General features: G+C 38.8%; 2 protein-coding genes across 3 annotated transcripts; one reads left to right on the forward strand and one right to left on the reverse strand.

Annotated features, from left to right (window-relative positions):
- The first annotated feature begins 1,869 nt into the window (after window positions 1–1,869).
- sult3st1 (sulfotransferase family 3, cytosolic sulfotransferase 1) lies at window positions 1,870–6,629 on the forward strand. The gene is made up of 7 exons (XM_042393782.1): window positions 1,870–1,881; window positions 3,072–3,220; window positions 3,296–3,501; window positions 4,429–4,555; window positions 5,967–6,061; window positions 6,195–6,366; window positions 6,448–6,629. The coding sequence occupies exons 2-7, from the start codon at window positions 3,079–3,081 to the stop codon at window positions 6,555–6,557; spliced, it is 852 nt and encodes a 283-aa protein (XP_042249716.1). The 5' UTR covers window positions 1,870–1,881; window positions 3,072–3,078; the 3' UTR covers window positions 6,558–6,629.
- Window positions 6,630–8,037: 1,408 nt separating this feature from the next.
- Window positions 8,038–17,395, reverse strand: eif3d (eukaryotic translation initiation factor 3, subunit D). 2 transcript variants are annotated; one of them, XM_042393781.1, is made up of 16 exons: window positions 17,288–17,395; window positions 16,158–16,283; window positions 16,026–16,071; window positions 15,674–15,810; window positions 15,472–15,557; window positions 14,868–14,940; window positions 14,421–14,536; window positions 14,196–14,328; window positions 13,951–14,098; window positions 13,737–13,867; window positions 11,088–11,173; window positions 10,664–10,793; window positions 9,757–9,899; window positions 8,489–8,681; window positions 8,298–8,391; window positions 8,038–8,148 (listed from the first exon to the last, which is right to left on the reverse strand). In XM_042393781.1, the coding sequence occupies exons 2-16, from the start codon at window positions 16,278–16,280 to the stop codon at window positions 8,135–8,137; spliced, it is 1,653 nt and encodes a 550-aa protein (XP_042249715.1). In that variant the 5' UTR covers window positions 16,281–16,283; window positions 17,288–17,395; the 3' UTR covers window positions 8,038–8,134. The 2 variants fall into 2 exon arrangements, with proteins under 2 accessions (XP_042249715.1, XP_042249714.1); XM_042393780.1 differs by having other exon boundaries at window positions 14,421–14,542.
- Window positions 17,396–26,903: the final 9,508 nt, after the last annotated feature.

The following is a 26,903-nucleotide window of genomic DNA, read 5'->3' on the forward strand; positions in this document are numbered from 1 at the left end:
GCCGGTGACCCTGACATACAAGTGGTTAAGAGTTATGTGGAGAGACAGGCTGCACCTAAGGGACCAGAGCACCAGGCCTTGTCCCGCAGAACTCAGAAACTGTTGCAACAGTGGAAAAAATTACAGATCCGGAGCAAAATACTGTGTTATAGAGTGATTGATCAACATACACAATATATACACAATATATTGGTTTTTGTCACTTTATTTGAGAGCTGTTTGGCTGTAGTTCCTGTCACTGTCTGTTAAAAGTTTTGATCTGCTGAAGGCCTTATGATTGTTTTTCTCACTCTAATTGTGGAACATTATTATCTAATCACCATCAGCTGTGCTACTAGGGTGTGGCCTATATAACATACCAGTGCCTGTGTCCTACTATGATTGCTGATCTTGAAGAAGGCCTGAGGGCCGAAATGTCATCCAAATAAAAGGGAAATGCATATGGAGCCAGAGTGTGCAACGCTTTTTTCCTGCCCTTGAGTCTGCCTCCAGTGATCAGTACCTCACTACAACCCTTGGTGTGCATTTTCCATTATACACGAAAGCTTCAGAAACAACCATTTGGTCCTTGTGTTCAGATTTTTTGTTTGTTCTTATTTATTTTGCCTAGTATTTAACACTGTGGTTCTCCATGAACAGAAGGACCAGAAGATAAATGGTAGAGATTCACTGATGCCCCTGAGGAGATTGATTTATTAGGTACTTATTGTATTCTAATGTGGTTCTATGTGGTCATTGTTCTGTTTTATAAAAAGAAAGTTGTTTTAGCATTTTATTCAGTGTTCAATCCACATGCTTAGTTTTGTACTCAATTTTCAATATATGTTCTTCTTTTTTTGTCCGTCATTTTTTCTTTTAACCTGGCTGTGAATAAATGTAGAATTCAAAACATAAACTTAAACAGGGGCAGCCCACTGTGGGCCCTGTCACTGGCCTGAAATGTGGGGCACGTGTGGGCCCCACACAATGGAACCCAGGTGGTGCCCCAGTGGGGCTGCAGCATGCCCAGTTAGGGGCATACTGTGGGCACACTGTGAGCTGGCCCATGGTATGCCCCTAAGGGATCATGCTACGGCCCTGCAGTGCGGCCCACACAGCCCACCTGGATTGCATCCCGTAGTGGCCCCACATGGGCCCCAAAGGGGCATGTTTACTAGGACTGTGTTCATGATTCTCTTATATTTTCAAGCCATGATGTTTAGATTAGGAGATGAAGATAAGAGTAGGGGGCAGATAATAGGGACCTTCTGAGTTTACAGCAACCAAGATCAAACACAATGAAGGTTCAAGGTTAAGCTTTATTGCCTTTACACAACACAGGATTGCATAATGAGATGCAGCTGTAGCCTCCTCATGCTACAGAAAGAGAAATGGTACAAACAAGGGAAATTATAGTCAATACGTGTCACTTTAGTGTGGTACCAGATGAGATTTGAAATGAGGAACTAGGTGGGTTATAAACTCTATATACAAATTAAAATACATGTTTAAAGATATTCATATGGCCCCAATATTCCAAAACTAAGTGAAATCTATCTGATAGCATCACTAATATGTGATTGGCTGAAGGGTCACATGGTCAATTATTTTGATTTTGTCCCGGTTTTACTTTTTTTCAATTTTTCAAGTCGGTCCTAAAACAACAGTCAAGAGCCCAAATAAACACTGGCATGTTATTCTTGCTGTAATCATGGACAAAATCCACATCTGTGCAAACATGTATTTAAAAGTTTATCTGAAGCTAATATGAATCTTCAGTCATCCAAATGAGTCAAATCAAGTAGATATCTTTCAACGTTGCAGTCTGTTCAGTCCCACTTTTTGTTACTTTACTTCCACCACAGCTCAACAGGGAAACACTGTCCGAGGAAACACAAAGAGGTATTTGATGCTTGATGAACTGTAATTTTAAAGCCCCACAAGTAATTTCTTCTCATTTCATCACTAATTAAAACTGCTTCTGTAAAGTGTTATAGAAATTTTAAAAATGTAACTCAAATCTATTTTATATTCAGTGGTGGAAAATAACTAAGTACATTTACTCAAGTATTGTACTTAAGTACAATTTTGAGGTACTTGTACTTTACTTGAGTATTTCCATTTGATGCTACTTTATACTTCCACTCCACTACATTTTGGAGGGAAATATTGTACTTTCTACTCCACTTCATTTATTTGACAGCTTTAGTTACTTTTCAGATGAAGATTTGACACAATGGATAATAAAACAAGCTTTTAAAATACAAAACATTGTTAAAGATGAAACCAGTGGTTTCCAACCTTTTGGGCTTTTGTTTTGATTTCAATAAATGTTCAAATGATCCAATATTTCAGCAAAAATCAAAGATTAGAGAAAAAGTCCAAAGACTGAAAACAGATTTGTGTATCAGAACTTTGTTTTTTCTTCTTTCCTCTCCCATTAATCATCTCATGACCCCTCAGATTTATCCAGGGACCTTTTGTAGGGGCCCAACCCCTAGGTTGGGAACCACTGGACTAAACTAGCTAACTGTATATAAAGTAGTGTAAACTAGCTCCACCTCCAGCAGCTACAACAGTAACATGCTGCTCTAACACTGATGCTTCAGTATTAATAATCTAATGATGTCATATATAATAATATATCAGTCAGAGGGACCAAACCACTACTTTTACTGCAATACTTTAACTACATCAAGCTCATAATACTTATCTACTTTTACTGTAGTGGGATTTTTCATGCAGGACTTTTAGTTGTAATGGAGTATTTACATTGCTGTACTGGTACTTTTACTAAGGTAAAGGATCTGAATATTTCTTCCACCACTGTTTATTACATAATCATGAATATAGCTAAAACTCCTAAAGTAATAATTATTTGATGCCTCTTCCTTTAAACAATAAAGCAGCAATACTGTGTTATATCTGAAGCTTACTGTTGATGGCAGTGTGTACCCAACATTCAGTCAGTATAGGTTACACATGAAGAAGTCAACAGCACAAATCAAAGTCCAGCTACTTTAACCGTGAGCACTCCTTTCTTCAGTCGGTCCCATATGCAAACCTTTCTCTCATTTTACTTTGTGATTCAGAGGTAACATGGAGCAGATCACTGAGTATCTCTGCAGATATAAAAACTACAACTTTGCAGTTGGTTACACAACTGCAGAGTACATCGATTCCCTCCAGAGCTTTGAAATACGAGACAGTGACATATTCCTTGTTACTTATCCAAAGTCAGGTCAGTATCACATTATTTGCATTAAGTTTTGACCTGATTATAATGTCTGATAACTATACTTATGTACCCACACAGGCACTATATGGACTCAACAGATCATCATCTCCATCTGTGAGTTAGACGGGGGTCTGAATGAATATCCCAACAACTTGGAGCAGATGCCGTGGCTGGAGTACAGGGAGGGTCGTGAAGAGTACTCTCTGCGACCGTCACCACGACTCTTCGCTTCTCACCTCACCCCGGCTCTCCTGCCTCCGGGACTGAAGGACAAGAAGGCAAAGGTCAGTATTTTATGGAAGTTCAAACCAGCCAGGAAAATGAAAATTTAAAAAAATATATACAGAGAAAGTTACAAATATTGAATCTCAAAAATAATTCATATATGTAACGATCACAACATCACAGAAAGGCCTTTATTTAATTGATACGACAATGTTTTATTTCCAACATGTCTTATCTTTTTTATTACTACTGTAGTTTTTTATTCTTATTACTTTCATATTTTTATATATCTTATTTATATCTTTTATTTTAATGTTTTATTCAAATTTAATTATCTGATTTTACTGCTTAATTGTAGTTTTGTTTTAACCATGTAAAGCACTTTGTAATTATTATAATTCACTATGAGTAGGGCTGCAATGGCTATTTTCATTATTAATTAATCTGCCAATTATTAACTCGATTAACAGATTATACCTTTGGTCTGTATGAAATGTTAGAAAATAGTAATTTCCCAGTGCCCAAGTGTTATAATTGCATTTTTTGTTTGACCAGCAGTCCAGAACCCAAAGATATTCAATTTACTATAATGTAAAACAAGGAATAGCAGAAAATCCTCATATTTGAAAAGCTTGAACTATCAAATGTTTAGCATTTTTGACAAAAATGTACATATATGATTAATTGATTATCAAAGTAGTTGCACATTGACTTTCTGTCTATTGACTAATTGTTTCAGCTCTAATTATGAGAGCTGCTCTAATTATTCAGCTCTAAGTTAAAAAAAAAAAAAATACAAAGTGAAAATCTTTACTAAAATTATGAGGGTTTTTTTTCACTTTCTAAGTTAGATTGTGATGCAAAGTCAAACTTAGCATATCATAATTTTCAATTTTAAATTTTGAATAGTGAATAGTGAATAATTTGAATGGAGTTTGGCATGAGATTGGTATGTATCAACTCTGAGCTTATTGTTTTTGTGTCAGATCATCTATGTGATGCGGAACCCAAAGGACAACATCATGTCTTATTACCACTTCAGTCATGCCATGTCTGACCTGGAGTCTCCCAAGAGCTTTGATCTCTTTTTCGAGCAGTATTTGGCGGGAAATGGTGAGATATCTAACCTCCAGAGTCTGGGTGACTATCTGGGTAGACAGAGTCCAGTGCTGGTAAATTTCACTTGATAACCACTTGATCAGGAAAAGTTAACAGAAAAAGTTTTAAAATTTTAATTTTGTTTAAGTCTTGATTGTGTGTTTGTGTTGACGTTACCTGAGAACATGAAGCATTTAATTATGAACATTTTTATCAATAATTTGATATTGAGAACAGTGGAAATTTGTTAAATCTTTGGGCTAGGACACTACAAGAGTAGGTAGGCTATTGGTTACCATACTTAATGACAATGCTGCTACTGTAGTAACATTAGTAAAGTAACCTCTTTTCTGTTGCATTGGTCAGTAGATTTTGTAGCTACACAGAGGAATTATTTAACCCCAAGCAAAGTATGTAGATGAGAATTATATTGATTTCTGACTTAATATAGCTTACCAGGCCCCAAATGTGGGATATTCATTTGCATTTCTGGATCTGAAATCATTTGCCAACTATATTATACACTATTATACTACTATATTATCCAGTAATAGGTAAAATATGATATTTTTGAAGAAAATAGTCAGTAAAAATAATAATATAATATAATATTATATATATATATATATATATATAATATTATAATATTGTTAGCATAATTATTTTTTAACACATTTCACTCAAAACCATACGGACCAGCTGGAGGTGCTAGTGAAAAAGTCAGGGGGTCACCAAAGTAATCATGATTTATCCTCGGGTCACCATTAATATCTGTACAAACTTGCATGGAAATCCATCAAATACTTGTTGAGATATTTCAGTCTGGAAGTGGCGGACCATCCATCCCAAGAGTCACGCTGCAAGCATGGCTAGAAATGAGTGTGTAGATAATTACAGAACTGAAACTAAAGCTTTTACTCTTCTGGTACCATTTTGGTACATGTTATAGACCAGAGATTGTCACATTGCAGAGCAAGCCTAACTCTTTAAAGTAATTCACTGATAGTTGTCTGTACATTTATGGATAGATTGCAAACAGGAACTGCAAAAAAGTAATTCGGCATACTGCCAAAATATAAACCGATAAAGGTTAAAAATAACATGTCTCTGTTGTAGCCCATAGTCCACTGAATCCATGGCAATGTTATAATTCCTGTTTACATCCCCCAACGCATTATGGGAATTGTATGTTCCTAAAAAGCGAGCACAGTTTTCCCCCAATCATAGAATAATAGTAGGAGTTAAAAAAATCTATTAATATGGACTTTTCTAATGTTACACTATCAATATTTGTATTTATCTAATATGGGGCTCATACTATCAGACTTTAAATAACCCTGTTATAGACTACGGGGATAGATTAATTAAAAAAAATACTTGTTTAAGGAAAAAGTTTAATTAAGGGATGAATTATTTCATTATACAGTTGGCGCATCATCCTGGTTCGACCACATCAGGGTGTGGCACTCTAACAAAGACCAGTACAACATTCTCTTTCTGACCTATGAGGACATGCTTTTGGTAAGACATCGTTCATTTGCATCGTTGGGTTGTTCAGTTAATGGTTCTTAATCCATTTAACACTATGAATTAAAAGGGTATATGTTAACTTAAAGAGTCTTCTTTCTCTATTGCTGCTCTTTTTCTCTTTTAGGACCTGAGGACGGCAGTAACAAAGATTTGCAGTTTCTTGGGGAAAAACCTCAGTGAAGCATCCATTCAGCAAGTTGTGGAAAAATCTACATTTAAGACCATGAAAAAAGACTCAAAAGCCAACTATAAGTTCCTGCCAGAAGAGAAGCTCAATGGAGACTTCATGCGTAAAGGTAACGTACTGTAACAACACTGCAGCTCCTGTACAGAGACACACACACAGATATCAGGTCTAGTTTTGTTTTTCATTACAGGTCAGATTGGTGACTGGAAGAACACCTTTACAGACGCCCAGAGTGAAAGAGTGGATCAAATCCTTCAGGAGAGACTCGGTGACATGTCTCTAAAGTTCATCTGGGAATAAGCAGAGCACCAACCTTCAAAGACATAGCTGGGGAGTTTTTAAAAAATGTTTTCTCATGGTCAACAAATGTACAGAGCCAAACCAACGATGAATTGATCTATTAACAAGTATTGTGTGTGTATCCAAAGCCTGATTTATCTTATTCCTCTGTGCTGTAGACCAAAAACTATTAAAAACACATCAGTGAGCCACAACGCTGCACTGGGTGACATGTTCCTTCACCACAAAGAGTTTGGTTACGTTAGCTTGTTTAGAAACTTATCACATTTTCAGTCTCTGCAGAGTAGTTCTGTGTAACGCCACACAGCTTGCAGCTTAAGCAGCAAGTGTACGTCACGGAACCTCTTACTTTTCATTTCGGTGTCGATGTTAACAGATTATAGCAGCCACACAGCCCGGGACTCCAGCACGGAGAGTCTGTGACACACGGAGCCTCTTCTCTCGACTCCTTTCTGTGATATTAGTTCTAACCGGGGCTCCTGCCTGTTTTTTCACCTGCTTCCAGGCGGAGATTTGGTGTTGTTATTTTCCATTTTTGTTGTCAGTTTCCCTCCTGACAGTTTGGAGGTTTGTTTGTCGGAGTGTGTTTGCCTCGTTTGGGAAACTTGGTGTCATCTGGAGGGATTTTCTTCAATTGGAGCGGTAACAGCAGGTGTTTAACTGGCCGAATAATCAGTATAATCAATTTTTAAAAAAAAAACCCATCCTGTGTGAGGAATGTATGTGGCTGACACAGAAGTATCCAGTATCCAACCAGACCCCATGATGCCCATCAGAAAGAAAGCCGCTTTCACCTCATGTTGTTTTTCACAATTGATCACACGCTTATAATATAAAGGAAATTTATAATGAAATGATATGAAACATTCTAATATCAAAGTCAAACAATGTAGAAAGAGAGAGCTGCCAGCAACAACACTGTCTGCGTGAACACCGCAGGCCTGTGAGACGCAGCAGTTCAGCAACACACATGCACTGCTCAGGTAGAGGTAGGCTGTGTGGCCCAGGCGTAGGTGTCTCAAAGAGCTTTAGTACAAAATCAAGTGGTTGTGATATGTAGCACAATAAGCTAGATAGTCTGAGTTCCCGCACATGCTCAGTGGTGTCTGCCTTACATGGAACTACTCTCCAGAGACTGAAAAGGTAATTGCTGTTTTTAGTCTTTGTGGTAAAGGAACATGTCACCCAGTGCAGCGGTGTGGCTCACTGATGTGTTTTTAATAGTTTCTGGGCGACAATGGAGGTCTACGGCACAGAGGAATAAGATATATCAGGCTTTCGATACACACACAATACTTGTCAGTAGGTCAATTCATTGTTGGTTTGGCTCTGCACATAATGGAAAATATAGAAAATCTCCAGCCTTTTCCTTTAAGATGTTTTCAAGACACTGTTTGTGTACGACTTGCACTTACAACATATACAGTAGCTGCTAATAATAGTGTAAACTGTAAAATAAAAAACACACACACAAGCAAAAAACAGTCTGGCCAATCTTCTCTTTATTGAGTGTCAAAAGGAATTAAATTGTGTTTCTGTACGTGTGGTGCTTTGGTCACTGTAGCAGACTCCACACTTCAATTCTCTTCATCTAGAATAAGAACAGAAGACAAGAAAACAGATTTCAGGATTAATCTGCAAGGAAACAAGTTTAGCGAGTAATTCTCAATAGATCCAAACTGAATGTACATTACATTAAAAAAAGATAGAGAAAAAATGGCAGTAACAACTGAATCTCACCTTCTTCCTCCTCATCCTCTTCATCCTCCTCTTCCTCCTCCTCTTCATCAGAGCTGAAGGTTCCATCAGGCAGGCTGTACACCCGAATCACTTGCTGTTGACCGACACACAGAATATTGACGGATCAGCTCCACAATCGTTAACCGCCTCTACCATTGAAACCAGCACTAGTAGAAACCGTGACGGCTCACCTTGTTGGGGTCCTTGAGGATCAGGTATTTGCCCTCATCCAGCTTGCGGCAGATATCGATGACACAGCGGAGGATTCCCCAGGCGTTCTCCATGCTCAGGTTGATCTGGCTGGCGAACTCGTTGGGTTTGAACTGCTGAGTGCCCAGGATGACGTGGCGAGCAGAGTCCTTCACGTGGTATCGAGACACGTACCTGACGAGCACACAGGGATGCATTTAGAGTGAATTAAGTCACTAATAACCATCCCTCATTTAACAAGCTACAAACGTAAAGCACAATCAAAAGGGCAGCAGGTTTGTTTTAATTTTTTGATAAGCTTTAATGAGTGAAACCTGGGATGTTTTTTTTTTCCAGTCAGTACATCAGATTTGAGGATTTTCCAGGATTTCATCTGTAAACATGTGTAAACGGGCCCCTGAAGGTAACATAGGCACTGCTGAACATGAAACCCAAACCAATGAATCACCTGGTAAATTAATTTAGCAAGGCTAATGCTAGCAGTCCACTAATGCCAATCTACAAATAAAATGTGAATGCTAATGAACAGTTAGCAGTAGGCTTGGGCATTATCTACTTTCTCATACTTTCATATCTTCCTCACATTTTACTGGGATATATGATTGTATTTGTGTAAAAAAAACAAAAAAAAACATAAAAGCTGAGCTGCTGCTGATAGAAGTCAGTCATCAATCTCAGCTGCTCCTCCAAGTTTTGCTCAGAAACTTTCACCTTTATCATCAGGACTACACCCAAAATACTCCCAAACAGGGGCAGGAGCATTTATCTTTTTTACTAGTCCTGTAATGTTATCCCCACCACACCCACCTTTCTCAGTTCAGCTGCCTGTTCCACCAGTAAAGACTGACCTCTGTTGGCGTGTGCTGTACATGACAATACATCACCTCAATGCAACATCTCCATATCAGTTTAATAGAAAGAGGAGCGTCTGTATTTTTGACAGTACTGAAAATCATACCTTTGGGATTTCTAAATAACCTGGTATACCGTAATACCACTCAAGCCTAATAGACTCAATTTATACCATACTTCTACAATTTATTTTATACACACACACACCTACCATCAGGATAACTTGGGGTTTAGTGCTCGTGGACATTTCGACATGTAACGAGGTTGGAACCACCACCTCTGGGATTAATGGACGACCCCCCCCTACCTGTTGATCCATAGCTGCCCTCATTTCTACATCTCCTGTATTCATCCACATACAGAGTATGATAAAAAATCTCTTGAGTGCGTTCCTCACCCCAGTTTGAGGTACTCTGATCCAGCCAGCATGGCGCAGCAGGTCCAGCGGGCCAGTTTGTAGCTGTTATTCTTCAGCTCGGTGGCCAGGACGGCTCCTCTCTGAGAGTCCAGCTTCTGACGCCAGTCCACGCCGTTACAATACTAACGAGGAAACAGAGGAACAAAAGCTCTTTTACACAACAGTAACGATTAAGGATTGCTATTCACTAGTGCTTTTTACTTATTATTCAATGGCTGAATCAGCATTTGAATTCCCAACTTTTAAAAATGACACATATAACTTTGTGTAAGTGCAACAATGAGAACCATGTGTCAGTGCTGACAGATATTCTGTAAGTTTGAGAGTGTGTGTTCAGGGTCAAAGGGGATTAAAGTTTACTACTCTGTTTGCTGATATCATGACTTCTGCTTGTCAAAACAAACAAAACAGACAAGAATAGCAGCCGTTGGATATTTAGCTTTGAAAATTGACTTTTTTTGACTTGCAGTCTCCAGATGAATTTAATGTTTTAGGTTCAGTTGAAACAACAATTTATTTTAACATTGAAAACCTTTAGAAAGCCAGATTTGAAGATTGAATATTGTGTTTTATATCATGACAAGATTCTCATGACATTAAACCTGCATTAACTGATTTTTTTGGGGGCAGTGGAAACAAGTAGTGAACACAACTGACGCATCATCACCTTTTAAGTTGATATGTTGAACTTGCTCCGTAAAGCCGAGAGTCACTGATAATTCTCTGTAGGTTCATCACTACAAGTGACACCTCTCACATTACACATTATCAGTTCATACACTATTATTATGAATAATATTGATTATAGCTGCTTTAAGAATTCTGCACATGCACATCACCCACTGTTGAAACCACTAAACACATTTCCTCTCTTGCTTCTTCTTACCCTGGAGTCCCACTCGTTGAGGGTCTTGATGTTAACGAAGGACACTTCTCCGTTGGCACCGGTCATCACTCCATCGTGCTCACAGCGGACGATCAGATCGATGTCTTCCCCGAGCTTCCAGTGACGGTACCTGAAGCACAAACACAACCTGTCAGCCTGAGAGGAAACAGCTGTCACATTAAATGACACCGATACAGACTAGTGCTTATTAAGTAGTTTGACTTACACTATGTTAGAACAACCTCATTTGAGCTTTTTAGATTTTTAGAAAAGCCTTCATCCCACCATCACACAAGTAGCTCCTGATTAGGTCTTGTATTTAATCACTGATGTCATTATTGTCCAAGTTCACTTTAAAATGTTTTAAGTTACTGCACATCACTATGCGGTGACAGTGATCTAACCAGCAGGTTTCATTACCTACCTGTAGGCTACAGATGCCACCTCACTCTTGTCCATATCTTCCTCCACAAATGGGTTGGGGTTGGGAAACTTGTGCCGCTCTCCACCCTAAGAAAACAAAAACATGTCTTATCCTCATGAAATAAATCGATTTAGGCAGTCCTCCTTATTTATAGATACCAAAGTTTTCCATTTTTAGGGCCTGAGCCCCAAAGGGGCGAAGACCCTCTTGTATCTGTTCTGTTTCTTTATTATCTCGCCACTTCAGACCTAAATTGGACCCCCTAAACATGTTCAAAAACTCACCAAATTTGGCACGCACATCAGGTTTGGTGAAAAATTTGATAAAATGTAAAAATTAACCCCCAAAGTGCCATAATGTGCTCAAGAGCACCACCTATGTAACAAATGTGGCCACCACGGCCCGTAAGAATGCAGTAGAGAAATCGAACCAAATCTCAATTATTCGTCTCATCAAGACCTACAAATCATACGCTGACACCCCTGACCTAAATCCAACAGTAAGTCTGCAAATCACACATGACAGTATGACTTTTCCCCAATTTTGGATCCCGAACAAACGCTATCTCCTCCTAGGGCGTTAATGGTATCGACTTCAAACTTGAATACATGACTTATGACACTGTGCTGAACAAAAGTTGTTAAAAACTTTGTAATAACTCGAACGGTTTAGATATTATAAGCCCTGAAAGTTGTAGTGCCACATTACACCTTACAATGTAAACCAATGGGGAGGCAATCTCTGTGCATGGACTTTGTGTCAAACAAATGGTTCTGATGTCTAAACTATAAGTCTGACCACTTTGAAACCTGTATCAATGGATTTGCAATGAATTTTCCTACAAAAATATTATTTTTAATGTAAGATTTGGCCAAAGTCATGGGATATTTCACAAGAAGAGTACTCAAAATCCTCCTCTCCAATTCAGAGGGAGAGTGAGAATAGCAGGGAAGGGGGGGGGGCAGTCTATGGGACGAACCGTCCAACTGAGCTGGAACCTTTGTCACTTTGACACTCAACTGCTTGGACGTCACTTATCCTACAGATGCCATTCAAACTATAAAATGTTCACAAAACTTGAATTTTCAAAGTTATCAGATTGTTTAGTGATATCTTTTGCAGTTTTTCAGCAATTTAAGCCAAAAGTTGGGGGTTTTGCAGACTTTGTCAGGTCTCACCAGTGTGTCCTGTGATCAGGCACAGTGGAGAGCAGATATTTTTAGACCAGAAGAGATTTTTGAAACAGTACTCCCACAATTTCAACTCCTCAAGCACATATCTTGCCTCAGTATGTTGCCACAAGCCTCCTCTCTCTCAAAATGTAAATACATTTCACATAGGACTTATAGTTTTTGAGATCTGTACCTTAATTGATAGAGAATCCCTGTCATGTTCTCATTGACTGCAATACAATCTGCAGGATGTGTGTCTCCTCTCACTCCAGTTTCTAAAACTTACAGATTCTCTCTTCCTTCAAACACTTTTTACACATATTCATTCTCATTTTACCTAGTCTTGCTTTCACTAATGATGTACAAATCTCTGGGCTTCAAGCTCAAGTTTGAGACAAATACATTTTCCTCATCAAAATGGAATTTTTTTCCCTCTCAATTTTGTGAATGTCTGTTGGCTCAGTGGTTTAGAACACTGTTCTTCTGATCAGCTTCACCTTAGATGACAAGGTTGTGTGTTCAATACCCGCTCACTACAGTGCTCCTCATAATATTGCTCTCATGTACAAAGTTTCTTTACATCTTTACCATACCTGTACCATAATTCAATTCCACTCTAGCTTACTTTAACATTATTACTTGAAATGTGGATCTTTTCCTGTGCAACAGAGCATGTGTGATTAGTCCAGTGGTTTAAACTCATGTCACTTCTTAACTCCTTTTAAATCAAAAGACTGTGAGTTCGAGCCCTGCTTACGGCAGAACTCAGTAGAGTTGAAGGATGCAGGAGTCCACAGGTGATGTCAATCTGCTTAATGAGACGACTACTGATAAATTCCATGCAATTGACAGAGCAAACACCAGAATCTGGCCCGGCATTGCTGTGTGACATGTCAGCTCAGTGTAGAGCATGTCTCATAATCATGAAGGTGCAGGTTCAATTCCATCCATTGCTGATTTTAATCTTGGTAGATTTTTCATTAGTGTTCAGCTTCCAGTTATGCAGTCTAAATCCGCTTTCAGCAATCACACGCAATTTCTACAGAAATTGAATTTTCAAGTTACAAGATGCTTTTCTTGTTGTTACAACAACACTTTATTACCATGATTGTGTTAAAACTAAGAGCTGCAATGATTAGTTGATTAAACTATTTTAATAATTGAATAATAATTTCCAGAAAATTTTGCAAGCAATAATGCAAAAACATTTGTTGGTTCAAGGCTCTCAAATTTGAGTTTGTTGCTTTTCGTGCTCTTGCATTACTGTAATTTAATAATTAATACTGTAATTTAATATAATGGACTGTTGGATGACCCAAATAAGACATTTGAGGACATCAGCATCAGAATACAAATAATTGTCAGTTCCATTCTTATTTAAAACAAGAAAGTTTTCACCTTATATTGAGAAACTGAGCAAACATTGTTTTGTCGTGGTAGCAGCAACACGCTGCTGTAAAACTGTGTTTGTTCTCACCATGCGTAAACACTGCTGGCTGAAGTTGTGATTGATGTATGTGGCCTCCATCGCCAGGTTACGGGGAGAGTTAAAAGAATTGCCTTCATCCTGCGGTGGCTCATTGGCGGTCTCGCTCACAGTCAGCAAATCTGAGGGAAGCAATCAATGTTAAAGACACACCAGCGAGTTGTAAGGTTGTAATCAGGTGTTGTTAGATCTCACGAAGCCTCACCAAAGTCAGAGTTGTCTCTCTTGTCAAAGAACAGCTTGTTGCCCACTCTCTGCACAATGATGTCCCAGGAGTTGACTGAGCGTGTGCAGCACATCAAAGTGGCCAGGATGGCATCAGTGGCAAACACATTACCCTGAGTCTTAGCCAGCTGGGAGAGCAAAGAGACAAGATGTTGTGAAACTTTGGTTTGAGAATGTGATTATTGGAACAGCTTCTTTTATAAAAAAAAAAGTGCAACTTTATACCTTGCGGATGACGGGATCATCAGTGGTAGTAACAGTGTGGAAGATCCTCTTGATGCTTTTGAGCTGCTTTTCATTGCGGGTGGTGATCCGGTCAAAAGCTTTATCATAGTACTCCAACGCACCGCAGCACTCACTGGAGGAAACAGGAAACACAAGTTCATCCCTCTAAAGAGAGCTCACTGACCAAGAGCAGGTCTGTTTCACCACCCTGTGTGATTCACTTACATGTCGAGAGGGTCAGCCACCTCCATGTATCTCATCTTCATCAGCCTGGGGAAGTCCATCTCCTCCTTCACCTCCCAGTCGCTCCTCACCTCCACAGATGAGTCTCTTGGCTTCAGCTGGGCCTTGAGGAAAATGCAGATGCACGGGGAGAAAGATCGTATAGGTGGGAGAAAAAAAAATCTTTATGAATAAAAATTCTCAACAAATGTATTTATTATACTCAAAAACAAACTTAATATATCTGCGTTACACCTTCTACAAACAAGAATTTCCCCACAAAAACACCCTTCCAACAACTTTTTTTCCATATATTAACATCTTGAAATAAGTTCATTTTAAATTATCTTAGGACATTTTATTAGAGACAGTAGCGACATGACAAATGAGTCACCGGGAATCGTGTTTCTCTTGTTCGTCAATAAATATAACCAATCAGTCAGTTTATACCTGAGATTTCTGGTCCCACTTCTGACGGACACCAAACTGCTTTTGGAACTTCTTCTGCAGGCGCATGCGGTCCCTGGAAAGACAAACACTCAAGGTTAAAATAAAGTCATTACAACCAGCTGTCGACACAAGACGAGTAAATGTGATCTCATGCTGGAACTTAACAGAGAAAATGCTTGACTATAGTTTGTTTCACCAAGGAAGTCTCTTGAGATAAATCATCTCCTTTAACAAGGGAGACCTGGCCAACAGGTATATAAACATATTAATTTACAATAATCACATCCAACTATGGCTGCAACTAACAATTATTTTCACTATTTATAAGTCTGATGATTAACATGAAAAACATGTTATAATTTCCCACATCTCAAGAAGTATTAAAATGTCCCGTTTTGTCCATCCAACAGTCCAAAACGCAAAGATATTCCGTTTACTGTCATATATGACACATAAAAGCAGCAAACCTTTAAATTTGACAAATTTAGAACCAGAGAATTTGATGTTTTTGTTTGAAAGATTACTAAAACAGGATCGCCTGAACAACAGAGGATTTTCATATAATAGAACATTGTCTAATCGCAGATCTTTGACAGATCCTCACCTCTCCTTTTGCTTGGCGCTCTTCGGGAGCGTCTGCATGTTGAACTGGGTCAGGTTCCTGCGGTCCTTGTCCCTGCGCAGATTCCTCTGTTGAAACAAACATAATTCTGTTACTGGATTACTGCAAATACGATATGTAACACTTCTGTATGTAATTGCTGTTCATTCAGAGTTGAGCACTTCTGTTGCCTGATCTGCGTTACCTGAGCAAACCTCATGCGGTTCCTCTGGTAGGCGGTCTTCTGCGTCTTAGCAGTGTCCACCAGCTGGAAGCTCGTCTCGTCTTCCTCGTGGAAGTAGGCGTACTGACTACCGCCTCCAAACTGAGAGGAATACTTATCTGAGGACAAAATAAAGACATAATATAATAAGAATAAACTTGAACCCGTATAATAAACCATGTGTATTGGATTAAACACCTCTACAAACACTAATAAAGAGCACATATGCTTCATTTCCCTTTAAAATAAATGTAATCAAGTTTTCCATTTCAAATCATTAAGTACAGGAAAAGTCAGTCTTTCCCACATGTTGAGAATTTGTAATTATACTAACTTGTGTATCTCTTGTCTTGATAAGTTGCTCCAGTCCAGTCAGCGACCTGATAGACAGAAGAAACAATGTTAGGAAAACTACAGCGAACAAATGTAAGACCACTTTAACGGTAAATAATGAGAGAAAACAAACCTTTCCCAGACGGTCTCCTTTGCTGAAAGGCTGGTAGGGCATGTCTTTAAACTTCTCTGGGACCGCACATGGACCCCATCCGGACGGGTTGTCCTGGATCACAGGGGCGTTGAACTTCGCCATGACCTGAAGTCAGATTGAAAGCGACAGACTTCTGTGACCAAACAGCCAAGATTCAAACAACTGATGTACAGCGTGTCAGCTTTAACTTTATGCAGATGTGTGTAGGGTCTCAGGCAATGAACAGCACTGATCTCTCCAGCAATGCACTAAAACAATAGGCACTGATCAGCTTGCGCAGTGGGCTAGTCATCATTGACCCCTGAACACTGTCCTACTTATTAGTAGAGCTGCAATGGTAGATTAGTCGATAGACAGAAAATGAATTGCCAACTATTTTAATAATCGTTTGGAGTCTTTTTTTTTTTAGAGGAAATGTGTCCAAATTATCTAATTCCAGCTTCTTAAATGTGTATATTTTCTGGTTTCTTTAAATCTTCTGTGACAGTTAACTAAATATTTTTAAGTTGTGGACAAAACAAGACATTTGAGGACGTTATCCTGGGCTTTGGGAAACAGTGACCAACATTTTTCACCATTTTATGGTCCATACATCTAATCGATTACCCGAGAAATGAATCAGTCGTTGCAGCCCTAGAGTTTAAGACGCCATTTGTGGGTTAACACTAAAGATTTACCTTATTAAATAATCCTGGATGTCTGTCGACACGGCTACAATAAACATTGTTATATTTGTTCATTTTTTTTAACAGCATCTGTATGTTTTACAGCAGCGTCACCTCCACTTTAGGAGTCACATGCTGACAGAAAAGACAAAAAAACTCTGTCAGCACTGATTTCGCTTTTTCAGGGTCAAGTGAGGATGTTGGATCAACTAAGAAGACCTGATCTGTCTTCTTGTGTCAGGATTTTTCTTTTACAGGTTTGACTCAGTTAGTTGACGGTGGCTACTGCTAACATGCTAACGCTTCACCCTGCCAGGTGGCCGCGTTAGCTCGGCTAAGCTAACTAGCTATTTACACGCACACAAGTCCCGCTACGATTTATTTACAGACTCGAGAGGAAACAGACACCTTTCTTACATATATACATACTTTTTGAAATCTTACCGTGACTGATGTAGCACTCTATTGAGCCCTTAACAGTAGCCGGCCCTCAGATGGTGAAAATCTGTGACGGGGCGCCGGTGGGAAAGGAAGCAGTAGTGGAAACTGCCGGAAACTGGACGAATTTTTTTTTTTTTTTTTTTTTTTAAACTTTATTGAAACACGTTTCCAATATATTTATAGTAACTTGTTTATACAGAGTAAGTTTACAATCATAAACGTACCAGGGTGACTAAAGGTTGTAATAAAAATAGTGATAAAAAATCGATGTATAAATATCTTGTAAAGCTTACATTTGTTCTACGTTTTAACAGCTTTTTTTTGTTTGTACATTCAGATATTGTAGAAATGTATTGTTTGATATGGACAGTCACCTCTGAAAAGTTTGGGAATTTGGATTTGTGAATATAAAATTTGGTCAAAATAGTAAGCAATTTAATTGAATAGAACTACAAAGTAGGCCTGGACAATATATTGATATTATATCAATATCGTGATATAAGACTAGACATCGTCTTAGATTTTGAATATTGTAATATCGTGACATAAGTGTTGCTTTTCCTGGTTTTAAGGGCTGCATTACAGTAAAGTGATTAACTCTGAACTCAGAATGTTGTGTGTTGGGTGAGATCTTCTGTATCAGTCTTCAGCGGTCAGCAGGGGGAGTACAGTGCTCAGAAGCCTTACAGCCTGCAGGATTAAAACTGTCAGATGGTCTTGTGGTTCTGACATGAATACTGCTGAACCTTTTTTCCAGATGGTAGTGGGCTGAACAGATTATTGGAGAGATGACAGGAGTCTTTGACAACATTGATGGCCCTGCTGGTGCAATTATGACAAAAAATAAAGGTTCAAAATAAAAATCAAAGGAGACAATAGTGTCTCTAGTACGGAAGGAATGTGTTGAAAATGTATACATTTACTATATAATACTTTCTTTTTCTCAAAATTTCATCAACATATCATGCACATTTCCATATCTATATTTATATTCTGAGTCTCTACTGGATTATCTTTGCATGATTCACAGTTTAAACTCCTTATTTATCTTATACTGGCCCTTTATGCAGCCCCTCAGTTCAGCCTCTGTCTGAAACAGGTTGTTTTAGCTCCTGTCTCTTTAAGGCCCCCGTCCCGATGAGCCCACTCTGTTCTGATTGGTCAGCTAATGGTAGCTTCCTCCGACTCTGGAGGCTACATAAACAAACAGTAGTAGCAGGATTTTACTTCTGTTTTCTTGTATTTAACACGAAATAGCAACTTCTTAAAGTTCTCGAAGATATCTGTTTTGTTCTCTTTGGCGGCACCATATGGCGATAAGCGGTAATTGCAGGTGTGTTGTTCTTTTGCGTAGATGACATTAATAAATTACTCTTATTGGCTTTTTACTCGCGAAGGTTTTATTGCACTTACAGTAACGTAACGAGTGTAGTTGTTGTCAAGTACACACACACAAGGAGCCCTAACTGAAACACAAGAAACCATAAATGACAGCAAAACGCAGCAGAGACTATTTATTTATGTTATTTACCTGATTTATGTGAACTAATTTCATTTCAGCTCAGTGTAAGAGTCTCTGCAGTGTTTTGCTGTCATTTATGGCTGTGCTCTTCTCCTCTGCTCTGAGGAGCAGCGAGGGGCAAGGCTCAGCCCTCCGTGAGTGTGCTGCACACACAGCGCAGCACAGGAGAGACACTTACTGTATATGCAATCAAAGCTTCTCAAGTAAAAAGCCAACAAGAGTAAGCTTTTAAAAAAATAAGCTGCTTCACACACAAGTGAATGGGGAGCAAGTCTGGCAGGAAAGTCGCCACTGACACCCGGTTCGTAATAATCATACTCTTTGATAAAACTGCAAATGCAAGGGCTTTCATCAGTGGGCCATTGGCTCAATCAACACTGCATTACCTAATTCGGTGGTAGAGAGTGACTTAACAGACATTTATTGAAATGAAAATCTTCAGAGATCATCGAGATTGCCACTTTAAATACATCCCTACGTGTTTGAGCTGAAATCCGATCTGAAATATATGAGTTGACAACAACGATTATTGTATGGACGACTGTTTGTGGGCATGTATGAATGATTAATGAGGAAGTAGAAGTAATCTTGCAGATGAAGTGTTCAAAACAGGTTGAAGCCCTGGCTTTTGACTTGCAGGGAGCATTTTTTACATATGTTCATCTCATGTTTTGGGCATTTGACCATGTTTAACACAGACATCCGACATCATAACAGGATAAAAATAACAGAAAATCACAAAAAGCATGATATGTCCCCTTTCACACCTCCTTTTTAAGAATCCACAATATCACATGACAAAGGTGTTATTTGTGGAATTATGTGTGATAAGACACAGATACATATAGAACATGCATTTCCTGGTGTAGGGTGACATGAATTTGGTATTTTAAACAACAAATCAGTTGTAATGAAATCAAATAACGTGTTAACATGTTGAGAATATGAACTGTTCTTAAATAATAAGATGAATATTAAAATTTCATCCTCTTATTGACAAAAATACTGCAAACTCTGCATCAACTGCATGATGATATCAAACTGTACAATAAGGAACACCTGCAACATGTATAAAAACCTTCCATTTATTTCAGTGATTTATATTGTAGGCACATATGACACAGTTCATATTTGTAGCACATTTAACATTAAAGCATTTAAAAACTTTCTTTTTAGGACGACATTCTTATGACGTTTTTTGTCTTTTTATGTGCACGTAAATGTGCATATATGTGATGCAGCATGTGTAGGAATATTTATATGTATAGTGTGTGTATGCATTGTGGATGTATGTGTATGCATGTGCACATATTTGTTTTTATTACCTCTTTAATATTTTATTATTACAAAGATATTGCTTTCTTAATACTTTACTTATCGTCTTTACATTTGCATCATTTATCTTGTTTTTATTGCCTTGTGAAGCGCTTTGCAACATTTGTTTTGTGCTATATAAATAAAGTTTTATCATTGTTTAAAGCATTATTGTTTCAGAAAAATAGAGCCTATAATATACTGTAATATCCTGTTTATGATAAACCAATGTGTATTTCTTTTATTACATATTACATAAATACTGAAATGTGAAATTGCAGGTGTGCTTGTGTGACTTTGCAGAGCTTTATTAGAGACTTTTACCAATTGAACCAACAAACATGGCTGCATTACACTCGTGCACTGTTGACCTGGTTTGAGCAAAAATGTGACAAATCCTGGTGCCAGAGTTGCTCTGTGCTGCTGGACTGTGCAGCCTCTGAGGAGATATGTGCTTTCTGAATGTTTCTCAGCTGTTACTTTAGATGTATTTTCTTTTCTTTTCCTTCTACCTGTTCCACTCAGGAGACATGAATTCTTTGCTTCTAGCCAGGATTAATAACATCATTTATGTTTCCTTCGTTATCAGTCAATGCGTTTTAATTTGCCTTTTGAATAAAATGTTATACAGCTAATTAGATAGTGTATACACCAAAAGGGCTTTAGAAAGTACAGGATCACTTTCACTGATCTTCCTTTCTACTGTCACATAGGCGGTCTTGAATGTGTTTTCTAAACGAATCCTCGGTTCTAATTAAGATGTTGTTCATGCACTGCAAAGGTCAGGAGATCTGATCAGTATACATAAAGACGACTGCCTCTGTGACTTGTCAATAACTTATAGTGCAAATATTTCACCAATGCTGAAATGCTGCTCAGGAATCAGTGTGGTTATGAATGATGCTGCCATGTGACCACATCGACCACATCTGCTTTTTATTAATCAACTATTACAATATTTCTCTTGAACCAAAACAAACCACAGATCCTCACTGTTTAGTAGTGGCTGTAATCTCTGCAAGACATCACACCGCAGCAGCACCAGAATGTGAATTCTGCTGTTTTTTCTTCTTTCACGCGTTGCATCATCACCTGGCAGCTCGGCTGTGAGTCACATCAAACACGCCCACTGCGGTCCTTCAGGGAGTTTTGGAGCAGCGCTGACAACAGATGATAAACACAGTGTGTGCGTGCAGAGGTCATATTCGTTAGGTATTATAAATGGAGATAATTAACTGGCTACATCCTCACTTTGACTTAAATGTGCATAGATGGAAAGTAAGATTTAGTCAATTGTCAAATGTACATTGAAAGAGTTGCTGCTTGTCATTCACAGGTGCATTAAAAATCATTTAAATTATGAACTGAACTGATGTTTTGTGTCTATTCTTCAGGACTAACAAACCTTTTGGATGGATTCCTGATGGAGAAGAAATTGAACTCTCAGGTCAAGTCTCCGTTGTCTTCCAAGAAAGTATTTATTCAGGGCCCTGGAAGCGGAGTGTGCACTCGAATGGAACATACATTATGCTTATCACTCACAGAGAATCCTCACAGACAGGCAACCCATTATATAACAAGACAATGATCCCCCTTAATATCCCACCCAGGAGACAGCCTGGCCATACACACTGATCCCCTGCAAGGACACATATCTTTATGGCTGGAGGCTGATGAATTATACCAGAAAACACATAGTTATGAGCGTCATGAGTGACCCTGGCCTAACAGAGACTAAGCATCTCAGTACATTTCCATCACAGTCAGTCATTTTTCTCCCACAATTCTCTTCCTCGTAAAACATTTGAAGATCAGATTTTAAAAATATCTTAAATCCTACATTGTTTACATCCATGTTTGCTACACAGACTGTATATACAGATGGACGTAGTGAGGTGTGACATTAACTGTTGGTTTGCATTGGAGCAGGTTTGAAACCTTTTTTGTCTTTTTCATTTTTTTCTGGTTCATTTTTCAGCCAGGATCTTCCAAATAAGGAGAGCGGGGTGTTGCCTTTCACGTTCTGGAAACACGCCCTGCTACCTCAGACTGAAGCGAACACTAGCTTACTGGGAACACTGAGCGCTGTACACTTGGGAAAACATTAGCTACTTTGGTAAGCAGAATGTAAGCAGAATATGTCTTTTCTAGGGATGCACGATAATATCAGCATGTCATTGGTATCGGCCGATAAAGGCTTTAAAATGAAATATCAGCATCGGCCCAAAATTAACATTTCTGCCGATATGACAGGCCGATTGGTTGCCTTCCCTCTGCAGACTGTTTCACCCTGACGTTCCCAGTGCTTCCTCCACAGGCCCCACTTCACTCAGCTGCCCAACAGACCTGCTGCTTCTTCCCACTTTAACCTGAATAATAAATCGGGGGTCGTTGCTCCAGTTGTATCCACATGGATCCATGATTTTCTGTCATTTATATACTATTATAATGTTGGATGTCTACATTAAACATGGTCAAAGTTCTAAAACTTGAGATGAATGTATGTAAAAAATGCTACCTGCAAATCAAAAGCCAGGGCTTCAGTCTGCTCTGTATGATTTGTTTGCAAAGTTACCTTACTTCCTCATTAAACTGACGTCACATTATTCATGCATCCCCACAAACGGCAATCCGTTGTTTCATGGGTTGTTCATGTTGTCCACTTGCGTATTTCAGATTAGATTTCTGCTCTAACATGTGCAGATGTATTAGAGGAACGAGAAGAAGAGGGAGAAAAGGAGTGAAATCCTAAAACTATTGTTTGTTTACGAAGCCTCCAGAACTGGCCAATCAGGACAGAGAGGGCTCATCAGGAAGGGGGTCTTAAAGAGACAGTAGCTAAAACAGCCTGTTTCAGACAGAGGCTGAACTGAGGGGCTGCATAAACGGCCAGTATGAGATAAATAAGGAGTTTTTTGAACTGGAAATCATGCAAAGATATTCCAGTAGAGCCCCTAAGTAAAAATATAGACCTGGAAATGTGCTTGATACATCCTCTTTAATGTGTAGCAACATTAAAATCAGGGTTGTTTTTAAAAGTAATTGTTGTACAAATTGTGAAAATGCTCTTTTGACAAAAATGCTAATTTAACATTTGTAGTTGGTTTTGTATGTTATACGGTTTTAACATATATGATTTTTTTTTCATTGCATGTTTACTCAGGGCTTTCTTTGTCTTTAATGTGTGTCTGAGACTTAATTAGGAGAAAATTACTGGCACCTGTGCTCAATCAGAGAGCTCCACATCCTCTAAAAATACTTGGTGATTACTGGGGGGAGAGGACACTAAACAAGGCAGAGGAGGAAGAGTCTGGTGTCTAATGGAGATCAGGATTCACACATTCTGATTGCTCGCATACATTTCTGTAAAGATCCTTGACATTTTATAAAATTCAAATCCTGTATCAAACCCATTTATCAAATCTGAATCCTTTTCTATCCCTTATTGAATCTTATTGGTTTTACCTTTCTACATTTGATGTCTAATCACCTGATGCTGACTGAGAAAACATAAACAGTTTTTATTGGCAGCCTAATCAATATTCACAACATGTCCCCACAACGTGAAAATGAGCGGCTTAATATATGAAATGTTAATTAAACACATTTCATTAACAGCTGCGGCTTACTGAACCTCACTACCTACTTACTCCAAACACTGAAGGTCCTGATTCAGAACTGTTGCATTCATAAATCAGATTAAAATATTGGATCATTTGAACATTTATTGAAATGAAAGCATGTGAGAAGTTTAGAGGGAAAAATCACTATTTGGTGGAGCTGTTAACAACTCATAGACATGTGAAATGTGACCCCGACTACACACTGCTTTTTGTAAGACGTCAAAAGCCAAAAAGGTTGGAAACCACTGGTTTCATTTTTAACAATGTGTTGTATTTTAAAAGCTTGTTATATTATCCATTGTGTCAAATCTTCATCTGAAAAGTAACTAAAGCTGTCAAATAAATGTAGTGGAGTAGAAAGTACAATATTATCCTCTGAAATGTAATGGAGTGGAAGTGTAAAGTAACATCAAATGGAAACACTCAAGTAAAGTACAAGTACCTCAAAATTGTATGTAAGTACAGTACTTGAGTAAATATACTTTCCACCACTGCTCAGTATTGAGAAATGCATGTTAGCGATTGGTCACTGACTGAGGCAGAAACATGCTACATGCAAATTGAAAAGGAGATGCTCTCCATTGTGCATGCCTGAATTAAGTTTCACAACTACATAATTGGAACACATGTCACAGTATACAATGACCACAAGCCTCTTGAAGATATCTTTAAGAAATCACTGCTGTCTACCCCCATGTGTACCCTGAGAATGCGTCTTCAACTGCAATGGTATGACTTAACAATCTGCCTGACAAGCTGTCCAGAGCACAGCTTCCAAAGAGCATGCCAGAGATGGATGACCTAGAGTGTGTCTCTATATTCAACTCAGTTGCAGTTAGCAACCAGAAGTACACAGAACTTCAGGAGTGCACAAAAAAAGAGCTAAGCTGTCTCCAACAGACAATTCAGCACGTGTGATCCTGGGAGCACAAACATACATGTACTATATGTCCACAGTTGAAAGAGTTCATTTGTCAGTTCATTCAAGTTTGTAACATCTGGGCAGTGGTTAACACTATCTATCTTGGCTAAGCAAGAACAGTCAGAGTTACAAAACAAAAACATGATAGACAACAACAAAGGCATAGTCCTTAATACCATAACCTGTGTTTCTCCTTATTCTTTGGGGATAGTGAGAACAGGAACGTAAGTGGTGAAACTTTGTTAAGATGAGATGCAAAGAGAGTGGCACCTTAAATGATAAAGCCATTTCTGGAGTGTCCAAGAGTGTTTGTTGTTTCACTCATTGGGTCTGATGACAATACTGACTACTCAATGTAGTACTCAGTCTGATCTTGGCAGGCTTTACAATTTTGTCCCTCAGGCAGGTGTTGCTGCAGAAGGATGTCATCACATTTCCAAAAATCCCAAAGTCCTAATGGCTGTATCATTGTTTGTTTGGCACTATGTTAATGTCCTAAACTTGTGTTGGGTGAGGACATGTGTATGACTCCTTCTGAAAGTACATAATGGGGTGTCCTAAGCTAGTGTTTTGCAAAGTGATCCTATTGACAAAATACTACCAAGGAGTTGATCCAATTGTACTTGCAAAGTAGGACAGTGGTGTCTGAGCTGAATCAGAATTTAGGCTTTCCTCAACTAATAGCAGGCTGTCTGGCTATTACTGAGGTTGCTACTGTTGCTAACAAACCCAAGTTTGCCTATGTAACTGCAGGAAAAGTAAGGCACTGGTATCTGTCTAACTGTCAGTACAGGGGTGGACTGTTGCTATCTAGGATCGTGAGAAGCGAGCTCTAGAGCTCTTGTGCCTTAAGTTTCTCTTGATTTGTGGCTCAGGGCTGTAACGCTCCGTGTAGCCAGAGGGAGAGAGACATTCAGAGGCACTGTCACTGTCTGATAGATGGTGACCATGTACTGAACTGTGGTCAGAGATGCTGTGGTCATCATCTGATCTGTCCATTGTCTGATCACATTTCTGGGCCAGAATCTCTGCGTATGGCCTTCTAAAGCTTCTACTGCGTGAATGCCTATCTCGACGCAGTTGGTGGACATGGCGGTTACGCTCAGTGTCTCTATGCTGCCTTTTGTCACCCCCCTTTGGACTGTTATGAGGGTGATATTTTGAGGCAGCAGACCTGTATGATGCTTCAGTGTTTGAGCTGGCAGGCTCAATTGTTTTCCCTCCTGATTTGGAAGTGACAGCAGTTTCCCAAGCCACCTGTGTCATCTTTCTTATCTCACGCAGTGAGGGGTTACCTGCATGCGTCGTAAGTACAACGTGTACGCATGGATGTACCACTGAGCACCTGAGGAGCCTGGTTATTTGGGCGTTTATAGATGATTTTAAGGTTAGCAAATTTAATAAAATGATCCAAATTTAATATATTTAATAATAGTTCATATAAAATATTATAAAAGCAAAGGGAAACATCTTTGGCTTGAGACACAAGAACGAATGCCATAATTTAATTGTTCGGATATTCACTTAAATTTCAGGTCTAAGCAATACCTGCACGCAAAGAAACACACAAGAACGAATGCCAGCAGTGTTTCCTGCATGTGGCTGTAAATAGTTCACAGAGTGGAGACACACCCGGACACACCTGCCCTCAATCAAGCCAATGAATCACCACCATGGCCTCCCAGCAAATGTGAAATCCCCCCCCAACCACACACACACACACACACACACACACACACACACACACCACTACCCACAATCAGAAAATACAACATGTGCAACCACGTCTTCCCTGTATGAATGCACAAAACCCATAGACTAGATGTATAACATATACTGTATAACTGAATAAGCCAGCTGTAAGCAGTGAAAGTGTCTAATGACTTTGAGACAGAGAAAACTATATCTGTGAGTAAAACACATGCAGAAATGTAAAATGAAGTTAAAAAGGTTGTAAAATCAGTTTTAAAGTTATAAGGTTTTAAAGTTGCACAAGTTAAATCAATTTTTTAAGCTTTGTTCTTGTTTAATTCAACATTAATACTAGCAAAAGGCACTTGGGCAGCTGTCAATTATTTTCAGGATTATAAAGATCATTTTACTTGGGAGCTGATTCCACTAATGTCTCAAAACTAGAGTCACATAGTTTTTCAAGGACACTGACTCTTCATAACAGCAACAACATTAGAATCAAATGTAGCACGAGGATAAAGACCTTTGATATCTGAGTGGAACTTA

Source organism: Thunnus maccoyii, chromosome 18 (assembly GCF_910596095.1).
Source record: "Thunnus maccoyii chromosome 18, fThuMac1.1, whole genome shotgun sequence".
Classification (NCBI taxonomy): Eukaryota; Metazoa; Chordata; class Actinopteri; order Scombriformes; family Scombridae; genus Thunnus; species Thunnus maccoyii.